Consider the following 15,864-nt stretch of genomic DNA (forward strand, 5'->3'; position numbering starts at 1 on the left):
AAACAGAAGTCTTAACAAAAGTATGCATGCTTCATTCATCAGTGTGATTGGGGCAGATCACCAGGGGACCCGTTACAAACAGTAGTCTCTTCCTGTGACTGTCATTCTCCCAGGAAGCTCAACAGGACGCCATTTTACTTCATAGCTGATCGGCCATATTCAATGATAATCACTAATCATCTAAATGCTTGGGCATATTTGCAAAGCAAAATGCCCAGAATGCTTCAATGAGCAGCAGACACTGACATGGATTATGCAGTGTACACACACACAGACACACACAGTTCACTTTATATGTGATAAATGCCATTACATGGGAGGGCAATGTTGGGCCCAGTATATTATTAACCTTCAATGCCACCTGATTCCAAATCACTCAATCTACAAGGAAACTCCCCGACAGGGAGATACAGAGGGTCTTGCACATGCAGTGACACCTTTATTATTATGACAAATATTATATCAGTTAAGACAAGCACACTTTTCTCACCTGTGTCTGTGCACTCATTATGGATTTTAGTCTGGGCTGATTTGCAACATGTGACACACAGCCTACAGTATTCTATGTGGAAAGAAATTGAATCCCAAAAAAATTGGGTTTTAGCATCTCCTCTGAGGTTGTGTTGGACATAAAAATACAGGGGTTAGCAGTGATAAATGTGATGTTGAAAGAGAAATAGGGTCAGAGCAGATAAGAAAGAGAAAGCGAATGAGAGAGAGAGAGAGAGAGAGAGAGATGAAACCCTGGAGTGAAGACCATGGGAACGGGTCCTGACTACAGCATGTGCACATTAATTATGACCAGCAACAGATGTACTGTAATGAAAAAATATATATATTTAAACAAAGATGTCTACAGTTGAAGCAGTTGGAGAAGCAGAACAGCTGGAGGCAGGTATCTCTTAGTCAAACAAAATCCATTTAAGCGTTTCACATCTGCCTTGTTTGGACACATTAATTAGCAGCAGAATCAGCTTTGTGGCTCATTTTACATCGCATGGATAAATGTGGAAAACACCTGCTTCAAAAATGCATTCATCACAGTAGTCTAGCAGAATTTGAGCTGTGTTCATTTATTGTTATTTTATTTTTTTAAAGGCTCTTGATTGCATTGAACGGCAGCAAACTTTGCTGAAGGCAATAAATTAATAGGTTATTCCTTAACTTGTTTTTCAGCCAGAAAATGGTTGCTAAGTCCAAAGCTAGTTTTTTTTTTTAATAAACATTTGAGAGTATTCTATTATTTCATTTTGATTCCCATTCTTTACTGTATATTAATGCAAAGTGAGCACCATTCAAGTCATTTGTTGTCACTTGGATATTTATACTGACCTTCTCCTGTCATCAAAAAAATTATATGTAATAATGGCAGAAAATCACTGGAATAATCACTGTAATAATGGCAGAAAATCACTAATATGGGCAGGAAAGAACAGCATTGTATCTATCTGCATCTCTATCGCTACATTGCTGGACTGTGTATACTGAGTTTTTTTTTTTTTTTTTTTTACACAATATTGCATCACCTGATGGCCAAAAGATTGAATCCATGACTGGTGTAATCCTTCAAATAAATTGCTGAAACTCACAGCAATAGTTGTGCGTGTGTGTTTTTTGTTTTTTTTTGTCTCAGGACTTATGCGGAATATATTTCCATCATGGCTGGAAATGTCTTGGACTATTAGGTTTCCGCCGCATTACATTCTCAGTTGGTTTATTTTGCAAAATAAATGATGTGACGGATAGACTGGAGTGGCTAAGTGACATAGCTAATTACCATAGCAAATCCAGATGTCTATGCTAATGAAAAATTAATATAAAAACCTTTCTTTGGATGAAAAAACACTGGAATTCAAATGTTTTACAATTTAAGTTACAGTATATATAAGAGATAGTTCACTTTCTGGAGAGTTTATTTTAAAATGATTTTCACTGGAAACAAAAACTATCTGTCACAATTAAAAACACACTTGAATGCTGAACTAGTGTTAAAGAAAATGCCAGAAAATGAATGATACCTCAAAGACCCCCACTGAGACAAATATATGTATTTTTTAGCAATGAATGCTAAATCCAATATCAGTGTGCATATTTTAACTGAATAAAGCCAGTACAAAGACCTTGTAATGTTTCTGTATTTGTTCTTTGCCTTGACTTCCGTACCTGCCATGCCCTCTTGTTTTGTTTGCACTTCTGATTTTCTGGTTTTTCGACGTTTTCGCTTTGTGTTTTTGACTACGAGTTTGTTTTTGCCCTTCTGTACCTTCGCCCTGTGATTTTCTGGATTTTGACCTCTTGCTTGTTTTTCGACCATTCTTTTGCTTTTCGTTTTTGGCTGTGTACTGGATCTCTTGGCTTTTGACTACTGAACATTAAAACTACGATTTTGGATTGTCCTGTGGTCTGCGTCTGGGTTCTCTGCACCGTCATAACAGACCTGAGGTATTATTGATGTTGAGCTAATGTGGTGAGGTCCTAAATAAGGTTTTATTAATATATTTATTGATATTTACTACATATTTACTAATTACCTTTAAAAGTATATCAAGTAGGCTTACTGTATACCACAGGTTTGGTTGATGTAAAATGGGGGGGGGTTCTTGCATGCAAAGGATTTCTCAAACAGAAGGAGCTATCAATAAATATATAATAAGAAGAAATATCAGCAAGAACATTCAGGCAAAACTGATGCTTCGCGCTAGGAACTTCAGTAAGGCTGTCTCACCCATACAGTAGCTATTTCTATTGAGAGAAAACTGTCCTTAAAAGCTACGGTGTAAGTTCTTAAAAGACAATAACATCTGTAGCCTTTTAGCCATTGGTTATCACCCCGTTACAGTATCTTAAATCCTACTCCATTATGGATGCAGAAGAATAAACAACCGACAATCCTTAAATGAAGGATTTGTTACGGTGAAATCCTCTGATGTTCCGGCACACAAGTAAGGTACGGGGTGTCTGGGAGGGGCGGCCATTCAAGCTAACAGCTTAGTTCAACATTCAATTCTACAGTTACTTTCAGTGCTGCTTCCGAAAAGATGTCACACTTCACCATGACAGTTTCTTCATTTCATGGTTCTCCCCAGGGTGAAGTATGAAGCAGAGCTTCACTCTGTGGAAAAGAAATCCTTTTGTACAGTCGGCTGAAGACAAGAGGGCCACACAGCTCACCAGCTTTTATGTGTAATAAGTGAGGGCCTGACTGCATTGACAGAGACATGGGATCATGGCATCCAGATTTAGAATACACTCTAGATACTGGAGCTCTCACTGTTGTACTGCATATACCACATTCTGGATAACAGCTTCTCCTGAATACCCATTCTTCTGAACCTTTCAAACCAGCAAACATAAAACTAGCTAACTCACAACGTTACTTATTTGTCAATGTTATAACAATTGCCATGACATTGCAGTAACATTGTGAGAACATTTTGTGATAGTTCAACGTAGATATTATCTGGTATATCAGGAAAGATAACTCAAAGTCTCATGCATTAACAGTAACATCGAGAACACACGCACCATGGTGAGAGTTCATTATCGCTAACAGTAAGGGCACGGGTGAGTGCTGTGGACGGGTAGTCCCGCCTGTACCCAAACAGGACGAAAAGACAAAATGGTGGATTTTTGGGACCCTTACGCAGCTGGCTCTGCTCTTATACCTGCCGTCAGCCCTGTAGCCCGCTAACCCCACCAGAAATTCAGGATTCAGAGAAGCACAATTAATAGAACGGAAGACTCCGGCAGAGGTTACAGCTCTCAAGAGGCCCTATTCACTGCCAGCACAATTCACTGCGTTATATTTCACAGTCCTAATTCAAGTGCCATCCAATCGCGCCGCAATTAATTACAGATGGCCGTCAGTCAGCTGTGAATAATACATTAGTGACCCTGATATGTGTCGAATAAGAGTAAATTATGTGGTGTTTTCTAAGAGGCCCAGAGGAGGAAAAAAATCCAGAAGTCCAGAAAAAGGGACATAGGCAGCCCTGACAGGAGATTTACAGAGCTCATCTGTCTCACCTGAGAACACAGGGAGCACAATACCTGCTCTCTCTAAGGCAATCTATCTGCATCGAAAGCCATTTGCACCACATTTCAATGGCGAGACTATAAATTGCATAATACCATACTCGTACAGCTAAACTTTTGTTAGCTTGGCTGCTTACACCACAATTAGCTAACACGTGCCAGAAAAGAAATCCAAAGGCAACATATATGTACAAGAGTCTTCAACCTGAACAAAGACACTGTCAATGTCAGTACTCGTCATGTAATCACATCAAATACATCAAAATAGTATATTTCAAATATATTCTCATTGAAGCCATTCAAATATAAGTCAGGTATACCTCCAAACCGCAAATACATGTATGGAATATTGATCATACTATCAGCTGGTTTCCTGTAAATGCAACTGCAAGATGAGCTGGTTTCAGTCTGGTATCTCAGGGAGTCTCATCTCCACCTCCTCATTTCATTCAGTTTAGAGACGGACATTTGGCTGTAGCATTAGCACAACTGAGATTACTATTTCTGTGATGGGAGCGGAAGTCACTGAATTGGACTATCTGATCTATGTGATCTTGAACTGTAGGATCAAGGAAGGTCCTGAAAACCTATGAAGAGACACACAACTTCAGGTTCCCACCAAGTCACTGGACTACATTTCTACTCTGTGACCATCATTTATTTTCTTTATAAATGTAATTTCTCAGCTACATAATACAGTATCATATGATCAGACCAGCTGGTTGGAGCCTTGCATGGCAGCCAATTGCCGTTGGGGTGGGAGTGTGTGTATGAATGGGTGAATGAGAGGCATCAATTGTATAGTGCTTTGGATAAAGGTGCTATATATATACCAACCATTTACCATTTACCATTTAAGGTATCTTTAAAGCTGGTATTCTTACAACAAATGTACTACAAAGGCTGTACACAATAATAACATTAACTGCTTTTGCCTGGAGCAAAATTAAAGTTAAAAACAAGTTCTGCATCTGGGGTGTGCCATCACAGAAATACAAAGCCTCTGATTAGCCAGATTTTAGTGGCAGAATTACATTAAAATAATGAAGTACCTTTTCCTTGTATTAGCAGACAAAGGCACATTTAAACATAGACTGCATTTGTTGTGGTTTCGGCGAGTAGTGAGTCATGACTCATGAGAAAGACAGAACAAGACTAATTTGAAATACACATATGCTAATCATTGATGCACACATCCTTTAATAATCTGCAAAAAAACAACAACATACTTTTAGTATGTACTACCCTATCAAACCCTGCTTTACCTTAAAAAATGAATTTTAGTTTAGGCCCAGTCTCTTCCAGCCTGTGATTCCTAGCCATGACAACCCAATAGCATAAAACACAATGGCAGTTTCGATTGCAAATGCCCAGAAGGAACATTTTTTTAAAGGAAATCCTTAACAAAGCCCTAAAGTAGCTACAGTAGCTCTAAACATAACACACTGTAAGGCCAAAGTAACAATGTTTCCACACAACTCTCCATGAAATGAGATTAATTCAGTGATGAGATTCCTTCCGTACCTCTTTCCTATACCACTGAACTCCTGAGAGCAATATACAAATACAAATGTACCTCAGTCATATAGCATCATACCTCTGATTCCATACTTTGCCTTCGATATATGAGACAGGAAGCAAACAAGCAGGAACACTTTTCAAATAATAATAAACAATAACCATATCTTACCTGAATAGGCTTTTTCATCAAAAACAGCAGATTTCCTTTTAGCCGACACCATCTCTCTTTACCGTCTATAAGCATGCACAAAGGGGGTAGAGGAAACAGAAATGTCTAAGAAGCAAAGCCACTGAATGTTTTTGTTTATTTCTATACATTCGGCGAGGAGCTATTGCCTGGGTTTATGGAAGCACTGCGTGAGCTAAGCAAGTTGGTTTTAAAGGTCAGAGTAGAGATGGGAAAAAAAAATCATTAAAGATTTCTGCTCTGGCCAGCAGCTACATGCATGTGACAGGCGGCTAAATGCCAGATAACTTGGAGAATGTTCCGGTTTCCCCGCAGCCCAGGGATGTGGTGACTGCAGCACAAAACTCTACTTTATTCTCATTGGCTAGGGCTTCTCTGCTGAGAGGGGTAAATCGGTTCTTATGCCGAGAGGGAAAGGAGCACTACTTTTAAATCTGCGAGGAAAAGTGAGAGGTAAACCTCCAATATTACTCCTCTGCTCTTGCACACAAGATATAACATACATGCACTACTGCAATGCTATGGGTGTAATCAAAAGCACTCTGTAGTATTGTTTTGTTACAGTAAGATCCTTTCAAACAGTCATACAGATAGAGATTGATAAACTGACCAATTCTGTTTCCTTAGATTTTTCTTTATTTCCCATCAAGGTCCCGTTAACAAGGAGGCTGTACATCTGTTCAAATTAGATATTGTTTCAACATCTTTTGTGACACAAAATAAACTTGTTTAATTTACTGAAGGCATCTACATTGGTTTGATTCTATGAGAAAAAGGCAAACCCAGTTAGAGAATTTGGAGACAGGTACAGACTGTACACAGGCTTGACATCTTCAAATACATACACTCAATGAGCAATTTATTAGGTAGACCTGAACACCATCTTGTTAATGCAAATATTTGATCGGCTAATCATGCGGCAGAAACTAAATGGATAAAAGCATGGAGACATGGTCAAGAGGTTCAAACTCTTCAGAGGCTCTGAGACATCTCTGACTGAGATTTCATCTCTGGACTATCAAGCTATCTTATTGGCTAATCTGTGATCACATCTGACTCTTGCCAAAGTCATGTTTCTATTCTATACGCAGGGTGTGTCAACTTCCTCTGAACTGCAGTCCATAACATTTGCACTTGCTTTGTAGAACAAGGTTATTATGCAAATTATGTGCATTGTTGTACCTGTGAATCGGGTCTCTAAAATTATTTTTCAAAAGATATTTTGTAGAACAAATGGAATCGGCCTAAATAAATATACATAATTTTACAATGATTAAAATGCAATTATCTGGGGTCAGAAAAAAGAGGGGAAAAAAACAAACCACCACTTGTATTTCAGACACCAGTATACTCTATGCAGAGGTGGAAACATCCAGGTTCAGAAAATAAAAGTTCTCCCCAGTATTTTGTTCCAATCTAATCTTCCCATTTACTAATTAGTACAATTCTGCAGTCAGGAGGTAGTACTAAGTAGTGACATGGTTGGGGGACACACATGGTTGGACTTGTACTTTCGGACACCCGGGCTTGCCCCCTCTCTTCAGTTGAACACGAGAATTTACTTTCACTTTTCATGTTTCTGAGGATTGTTGCTTGACATGTTCTTGACCCACTTTTTGTCTTCAGAGGGCATGTGCACCTTTTGCCTCAGCAGGAAGAAGATGAGACCCGTCGCCACGCAGCGTCTCACAGCGTCTGACCGTTTATTCTGGACCACTGAACACTCTCATTGCATTTAACACAGCGATCGGTCGGCTGTCGAAAACATTCTTCCACCGTTCGTCCATTGTCCGGCGCTCGATTGCTCTTCCTCCTTTCAAAAAGCACACAACCCGTGGTATTATCAGGTAAAGCACTGTACCTTGAGGATTCCCCGAATTGCCTGGAGGTATTCGATTCACCCAGAGCCGGCCCTCTTTGTCAAAGCTCCCGGGAGGTCCTCTCGACAGGAAGGCGAGCTGCTCCTCGTTGAATCTCATCCTTCTCGTGGCGTCTCCAAATTACGCGGAGCTCTATTCAAACAGTGTGAACACAAAACACAGCTCACGGATGAGAAAAAGATGCACACATAATCCACATGAGACTCATCACACATACTGTATGGAAGGGTCTAGTGCACGGCTGTTTGGTGATAATATATTTGCCCCCTTCCTCATTTCCTCTATTATTGCATATTTGTCACACTGAATGGTTTCAAATCTTTAGACAAAATGTATTATTAGAGTAATGGAAATGGAGGAAACAAAATTTTTTACAGATTTTTTTAATGATTAAAATGAAAAAAATTAAATGATACATTATTTCATAAAAATATTATTTCATCCAGAAAGTAATCAAACATCCAGACAAATATGCAATTATAGAGGAAATCAGGAAGGTGCAAATTCTTGGTCACAGTCCTGTACACACAACTGCCAATTCCAAACAAATACAAGCTGAAAAAAAAAAAAAACTTAAAAGAAACAAATGACAGGTGAATGTGCATCTATCCATCCTACAACCATGCTTTAGATGTTGGGGGTTGGCTATCATCCTGATCCATATTGCAGAGTCTATGACCTGCTGTTGTTCAAGAAAGACTGCTCCAGTGAACTCATAGGTCATGAAACATCTGCTTATCAAGAGGAGACAAACTAAGTGGACCATAGGTCCAAATGGTACATTCACAGATAATCTGGAATTGTCCTTTATGTCGTTTTGTAACTATAATTCCACACTGAAGGTCCTTTAACATTTCATTCTTGAATAAACTGTGGAAGACCCTCAGTAGACATACAGTTTGAAGTGAAGGGCTAGAGTGGGGGGAAAAATAGATGAGAAATTCAGGAGAAATTTGAAATAGATTGGAATTAGATTCCACTAACAAGTTCATGAGAGAGGGATTTACAGTAGTTTGGCATTTCAAAATAATGTTTAGTCTGTGACTGTGCTGGGTTCTTAAACATACTGGAGGATAATTTAATGCCATTGTCATTGATTTTCACACAGTAAACTGCCCAGGGTTCATTCAACTCCAATAGGGACTGTATGTACTGTAAGACTTGATTTAACACTGAACATTATGAAACCTCCCAAATCATCCAAAAACAGCGCAACATTGCCATGTCGTCACATTTTCTGGCCTTGGTTGACCTCCCTCTATGAATCAATCTTGTATCTAAAGCTACACATTAAAGATGTGCTTAACTGTTCTCGCCCACCTCATAGGCCATTTAGGTCACGCTACATACAGTTGCAGAAGAGTAATTCTACACAAATCAACCTAATAGTCCTCCTCAATTATCACTTCCATTTCTCAATGTGCCATTTCCCCCTAAATTAAATACAGCTGGAACTGATGTTCGACATCTAAAGAGAAAGCACTGTCAGACATGATTGTACCGTGTGACTAAATTATTCAAGAATACCAGCTGTGTGGAGGAATTAGTTGAAAACAAAATGAGAATTTCCGCCATACTTTGTTTTTCATCTCAATTGGAATTACATGCCTTCATAACCGGCCAAGAAGCTTAAGTCGGCAGCTGAGTGTTACTTTTGGAGTTCTGAAGTCTGTTATTCCCAACTGAACACCATATAATGCATTGCGTATACTCTACTGACATCAACTTTAGCCTTGCTGCCCAAACTGAGACAACCAGCACTGATTGGCCTGCTCATCGCAGTTAGTTTTTCGTGTGCTAGAATACATGCTAGGTCTCAGTGGTAAAACGAGACCACCAGGACCAGAAGAAGGTTCCGACCCATGAGATCAATCAGGGTCGATGCACAGTGACATCCAGACATGGCCAGCTGGCCCATATGCTGGCCCACACAGCACAGAGGAGACCCCTCCAGCAGGCCAGCTGGGCCCTCGGGTCTTCAGCAAACAAGGTAGACCATGAGACAATAGAACATAACTCAAATTTTACAATGCGAGAGAATAACAAAGCAATGGATAACCAAATCTTTTCTTTGTCTAATTTTTTTTTTTTTTTTTATGTGTTGCCTTAAAGCTTTTACTGTCTTTTTAGTCTAGTAAGTGAGCTTTACTGATTCAAATGATGTGAAATAACTGAAATAGTAATTTTGTTCTCATCATTTTTCCTTCCTATCCTAGTGTTAATTAGTAATGTTCATTAATTAAATGGTGCTCTGGTACCAGATGAAATCCTCAAACCTACTCTTTGGAAGACAAGTCAGAAGATAATAGTCATATTTTAGTTGAAAATACAGCAACATATTCAAAGTACAATTAGTTTCTAACTCGTATTTATTCATTTTTAATCTCTGACCATTGTGGCTTTTTATGAAAAGAAAAAGAAAACACCTGTGTAGCTGGCCATGCATGGAAGCGATCAAGGCAAGCCACACGATGACAGTCACGACAGTGTCTCTGCCATCATCTGTTGAACACGGTGGTGCCCGCCACAATTCCAAGCAGGCCAACTGTATAATTATTTGCTTAGATAAAGATAGAATCCAATTCCTTCATGACCAGCAATTGAAATCCTACCGGACGAGGCTGCCTGGCATGGCAAAATCAGTTTTGTCAGCTCACACCAGTGTCTGTAGCACCTCGGGTCCCATATGGATTTCCTGCATTTCAAATGTTTAATCAGATGAAGTGCATCAAGGACTGGAATGAATTTCAGAGACTGTCGTCAGGCTGCCAATGACGTCCTCGTTTTAGTCTCTCCAGACGGTATTGATTCCTCGGCATGGTTCCACTGGCGCCTGTCACGAGCGTTTCACACACCAAGAGGAGGAAGCCCACAGAACTACAGGATCTATCTAATCACAAAATGAAAAAAGCAGTACTAAAACAATACAAATCCACTTTTTTTTTCCCAAAAATGAAATTATACAACATTCTCATTTCCTAAAAGGGGACGTAAGATGAAACCATGTTATTTGATTTAAAGCATCCCTCCAACAGAGAGTTGATCCACCACAGGATCAATAAGGAGAAAGACTTAAGTTTGAAGACAATGGTGTGAATGGTCATGAATCCAGAGCGGGTACTGTGCCTTGTTATTGCACAGAACACATATTGCACTGGAGCTAGGGTGACCAGCTCTGAAGGGAAATCAAATGTTACTGTCAGCAGTAATATAAACACACATCAATATCAATAGAAATGTCATTTTTCAGTTGCCTAAATGGTTAGATTATAAATGCACTAATGCACATGTACAGCACCAATGTTATGCATCTGAGAACATGCATATAACTAATCCAGTTTTTTTTAAGTTTTTTTTATATATATGTGGAAGCTCTACGCCCACCCCAAGTAAGGAGTCACTGAGACGTGGTTTATTTTTTCATTTGTGGACAGGGATGGGATTTTTTTTTCTTCTTTCTGACCTCAATTAACTAAAAAAACACCACCTTGTATTTTTCTAATTTTCGATATATCGTCCCTGAAACCCTGCTCTACATCTCATGTAACTTTCATGGGTTCACCATCCATTGAGATACAGCTCAGACAGCAGTGCAGAGTCAGGTGAATCAGGCAAGTGATTTTCTATACTGCTTGTACTCAAGGCAAAATCAAACATGGAGCGTTGGAAACAATTCAATACATATTCTATCCTTGTGATCAAAAATCGGCGGCCAATTAATAATTGGATTTATATAGAACAGCTCGCAGATATTTTACCTGTAAACATTTATTTTCCAATTACATTATTTGTGGCACATTAAGTTACCTGACATTGATTCAGTCATTAAGGAACAATTCAGAAGCAAGAAGCGTTAAATTAAACAAGATATTAAATTATGCATCATAACAGAGCCGCCTATAGAATGCAGACTTTAAATGCCACTCCTGCCTGCTTATGACAGATGTAATTACATTCAAATTATAGAGCATCTGCTTCTCATTGCACTTGATACACTGTTGTGTTGTTACAACTGGTTTAATTTACTAGGACTGAAAAAAGGTGGAAGTACTTCAGATGCTTACCATTTACATTGCAGACATGTACATGCTGGAAGGCAGGATTAAATTATGTTTTAAGTTTCAGACTGATTAAAATGAAATAATAGAAATTAGAAAAGGAATAACTGGCGGCCTATTAAGCGTGTAATATAGTGTGGCTTGTAGGTTTTCGCTTTGGATGCTCATTGAAGCCAGGTAACCTGAGCACATTAGAGGTTCCTGCTAAACAAATAATGGAACTTACTGTTCACTATGATAACAAAGTGTACGGTCTTTCCACAATACAGGACAGTGCAGTCCGATCAGACATGCCTAACCAAGACTGTCGTCTAAAGAATCAAGAATAGAACATATGTATAGGGTAAAGGATCAGGACACATTGAATTAAATAATGCCAATAAATGAATTGCAGGCCAAGCACTATGTTTAACACAAGCCATTAAAATTGCTACATTGCTCCGTATTGTTATTATCTCCCCAAAAACCCAAACGATAACATCCAGCATCAGCTAAATGACTTTGGGGCTGGTGTGCCAAACTGAGGCACAGCAGCCTGGCTGTACACTTATTGGCTTCATTGTGGAGACAGGTTCTTGGCCTACGTATCTGCTGCTGGAAGCTAAATTTAAATATTCTGTTGATGAAGAGAAGTTAATTTTGCTCTGGACTAGAACCGGAGGTATATTAATGAGCACTCTCTTTCCATTTAGAACTTTTCCCTCCTCCCCATCCTGGTCACTGCTAGAATATTGATTGCAAAGATGACATTCTACCAGCCCTCACAACTCATAGGGGATAGGTCTGCTCAGCCACCAGCATTACAGAGTCATAAAATTTTCCATTTTAATTATTTGCCATAATGTAAATCTTGTGTATCTTCTTTATTTTTATTGATTTTCTCTCCACATATGAATTAGGATCACATAAAATATGGATCCACGTACATACTGTAACACAGCACACAGGAACATTCATTTTAGGGGCATTTATTTGTAGATTTAACAGAATCCCCAAATGTGAATATTCGCATTCACATTCAAGGGCAGAAGAGCAATAAACCAGTCCTAATGTTGAACATTTCTCTTTTTTTAATGATATCTTTTTTTAAATGAGGAGTTTTACTGTTTACTGAGTGCTGCGAAATAAAAAAAACTCTTGATCCTCTACTTCTCCCTTGTTCAGAGAGGGAATAAATGTGTTGTTTATTTTCAGACGAAGTGGAAACCGCCTCTTTCAGAAAAAAAATCCCTGTGCAGATACATCTACCTCCGGTTGCTCGGATGTTGAAGCGGTAACTTTGCTTAGTCTATTCTGAACAACCAGCAATATCTCCATATAGGGACACAACCCAATTCCCAACCACTAACGTCGATTACCAGTGTGGCTTGTTGTTTTTCGCTTGCTCAGCATCTTTGCAGTGGTTCTTTAAGATTCGGAATGCGGCTGAGTTGATTTAATTGCCCCTTCAGAGTGGTGACATGTTCCTATCAGTCATGTACAGGATGTTATTATTGCAGCAGTGGCTATGCTTATGTTCCTGTTTATTGCGGTGCTGTTCATAATTACTTGTCTGATGAAACCTTATTTTGCTCCCCTGGGGCGTTTTGTATTTTGTCCAGTACACTGCTGTATGAGAAGTAGGCTCATTAAGAAGCCCTTGATGGAGGAAATTATGCTTACTTGTACAAAACATTCTCACTTTGATATCCCTAAAATGGCTTGATGGGCCTTGATGAGATGTCAGAATAAGCCTGCAAATAAATACCTTCCAGATTGTTCCTCATTCTGGGCTATAATGTATGTTTGCAGGCAGAGGCATTCACACATTCAGACAACTGAAGGCAGAATGAAATGACACCCAGGCTAATAAATTAAGCCTGAATACATAACACCTGTTATGTATGGCCCTGTGAAATAGAAGTTATGATGATTTGCAAAAGCTGACAAGCATAATAATTCTAATTAAGTCAGCTATATTTATTTGCCATGTAATCACAAATAGGTCACAAATAGCTCACACTGGTCACAAGATTTTAAACACATTTTACTGGAAACCAGGGAGAAACATATTGCTGCTCATTGATATTAAAACGAATGAGCCTATTTTTGGTTTTCTCCTAAATTATTTTATCAGTTCTATTACAGTTGGATATTTAAGCTTATGTTGAGTTCGTCCCATGTTACAGTGCAAAATTACAGTAACAAGTTTGTTTTATGCCAAATTTTGATGAAGGAAGCCACAAAGTTTTTAGGTCAAGCACTAGATATACAGTATTCACCCCACATTACGGTTACGGTTTCATCAGAGAGACCATAGCCGATTGCAAAGATCCTCTATACAACCAAGACTTCAGACTGTAGATCATGTACAAGGACACTGCAACACTATCACACCGAAATCTTAATTCCAATTTCTGAAAAGGATGCCAAATACTGATTCAGTCATCGCTTTCGTCTGTCCTCTCTCTTAAGCAACTGGTAATGGGTGAAAATGATGCTTTTATTTTAGCTGATGTAATGGAAAGTGGAAAAACAAATGTCAAAGTCACACCAACATTTTGCATGAATCACATCTCTTTCCTGATAGGTCTCCCCCACCAGCCAGCAGGTGACATCAGTGTGGCTGCCGGCTGCTGCACTAGTTTATCAAGCGGCAATGCCACCTGCTGTTTTATTTGCTTACTGTTTTAAAATTGTATACAAATATATATATATATTTTAATCTGAATTCAAACAGTGTTGTATCTAAGGTTTATCTAAATATGTGTACTGCGTTCAGAAAACAGGTGATACAGTAATCAATACCACCAAAAGAACACATTTTTTCAATGAAGAATTCAGCTCTTCTTCCACACAAAACCATTAATGTTGGCCCAACATTCTCACCATCTTTGGCAAATCTGTTTATTGCTTGCTATCGTATTTTGTGTTCAAACAATAAGATATTGTAATAGCAGCAGGTGCAGCTGTCAGAGGCACAATACTTGGCTACTTGTACTTGTAAACTTGTACTATTTAACGTGAACAGAATAGCCTAAATACTGCAGAATGGTCCCTACTGGGCTCATAAACTGCGTTGATTTCAATCATTTTGCGGAGTACCCCTTGGTACTTAGTTCAAAGTGTATTTTGAAATACTGCGCAGCAAACTATTTATTTTAATGACATAATGTAATCAACAAAATTGTTGTTTTCAGACTTACCATTACACTGTAATACCTTGGTTAACGCATCTTGTCTGGGAGCAGCACACACTGCATGATGTAAATGTTTCTGCACCTTAATGAATATGCCACTGGAATGATTTATTCCACTTCATGAAAATATTTTTAAATCTGATTAACGTTATAGACTATGCAGAAGCCGGCGCGTGAGAACAAAACTGCGAATTGTTCAAAACACATTCATAATTTTCAACAGGTTTAGCCTGTCATAAACTTATCTCTGGAGAGTCGCGTTAGGCTACCATCGGAGATTAACATAACTCACCATCCAGTCGCGACAACAGGCTAACTCGCCAATAGACGATCTTCAGTCATTTGAGACAGAAAAAAAGTCAAAAAGACTGTAAGGTCTACAGTCCAATAGGTTATCTTAATCTCAAAGTAGGCTGGAGACTGTGCTTCTATTTCTGTAATTTGTACCACGAAGAAGTAAACAAGTGCGACTCATATTTCTTTGGTGTGTTGTGCTGTACTAAGATATGAAAGTTAACCTACTTATTGCTCTGCTCGGACATTGGTCACCAAGAATCCTACCATTATTTCTTAAAGTGCTCTGTCAAAATCAGTTGATATCCTAGATATGTTTTCATTTCATTGTCAACTGGATCTGAATTCCCTAGCCTCGTTTCGACATGCAACTGTGAACCGCGAGGAATGCTGCCACGGCACAAGCAGGCGATAGTCTTAGACGCTTAGCCAGTTGAACATGCTCCCGAAACATGTGGCATGGCTAAATTGCAGCGACCAGTCGCGGTATGAATAAGAATTGAACGATGAACATGGAATGAATTTCAGCAGGACTGCACTCTGCGTTCTGGTTTTTGTTCCAACCAATTACCTATAGTTTTAGGCTGGCTTTCTGATAACTGCAAACTAGGCTTCACTCGTAAAGGCTACGCACAGTACAATCTACACTTGCAGTCTGCAGTGCACTGCAACTCTGGCGAGCTGGTGCTTATAGCTACATAATATCAAAT

At 38.9% G+C, this 15,864-nt stretch overlaps 1 protein-coding gene across 4 annotated transcripts in view; it reads right to left on the reverse strand.

Annotated features, from left to right (window-relative positions):
- The window catches only part of inpp4b (inositol polyphosphate-4-phosphatase type II B), a 239,482-nt gene extending 223,904 nt beyond the window's left edge, over nucleotides 1-15,578 (reverse strand). For 2 of the 4 annotated variants that reach the window (XM_061251274.1, XM_061251272.1), the window contains exons 1-3: nucleotides 15,153-15,577; nucleotides 7,605-7,755; nucleotides 5,726-5,790 (exon numbers count right to left, since the gene is read on the reverse strand). In XM_061251274.1, coding sequence (XP_061107258.1) covers nucleotides 5,726-5,790; nucleotides 7,605-7,722 — 183 coding nt within the window. In that variant the 5' untranslated portion in view covers nucleotides 7,723-7,755; nucleotides 15,153-15,577. Of the gene's footprint in view, nucleotides 1-5,725; nucleotides 5,791-7,604; nucleotides 7,756-15,152 lie in introns of all 4 variants that reach the window. The other 2 variants (XM_061251273.1, XM_061251270.1) reach the window with 2 other exon arrangements.
- Between the last annotated feature and the right edge of the window lie 286 nt (nucleotides 15,579-15,864).

Source organism: Conger conger, chromosome 8 (assembly GCF_963514075.1).
Source record: "Conger conger chromosome 8, fConCon1.1, whole genome shotgun sequence".
Lineage (NCBI taxonomy): Eukaryota > Metazoa > Chordata > Actinopteri > Anguilliformes > Congridae > Conger > Conger conger.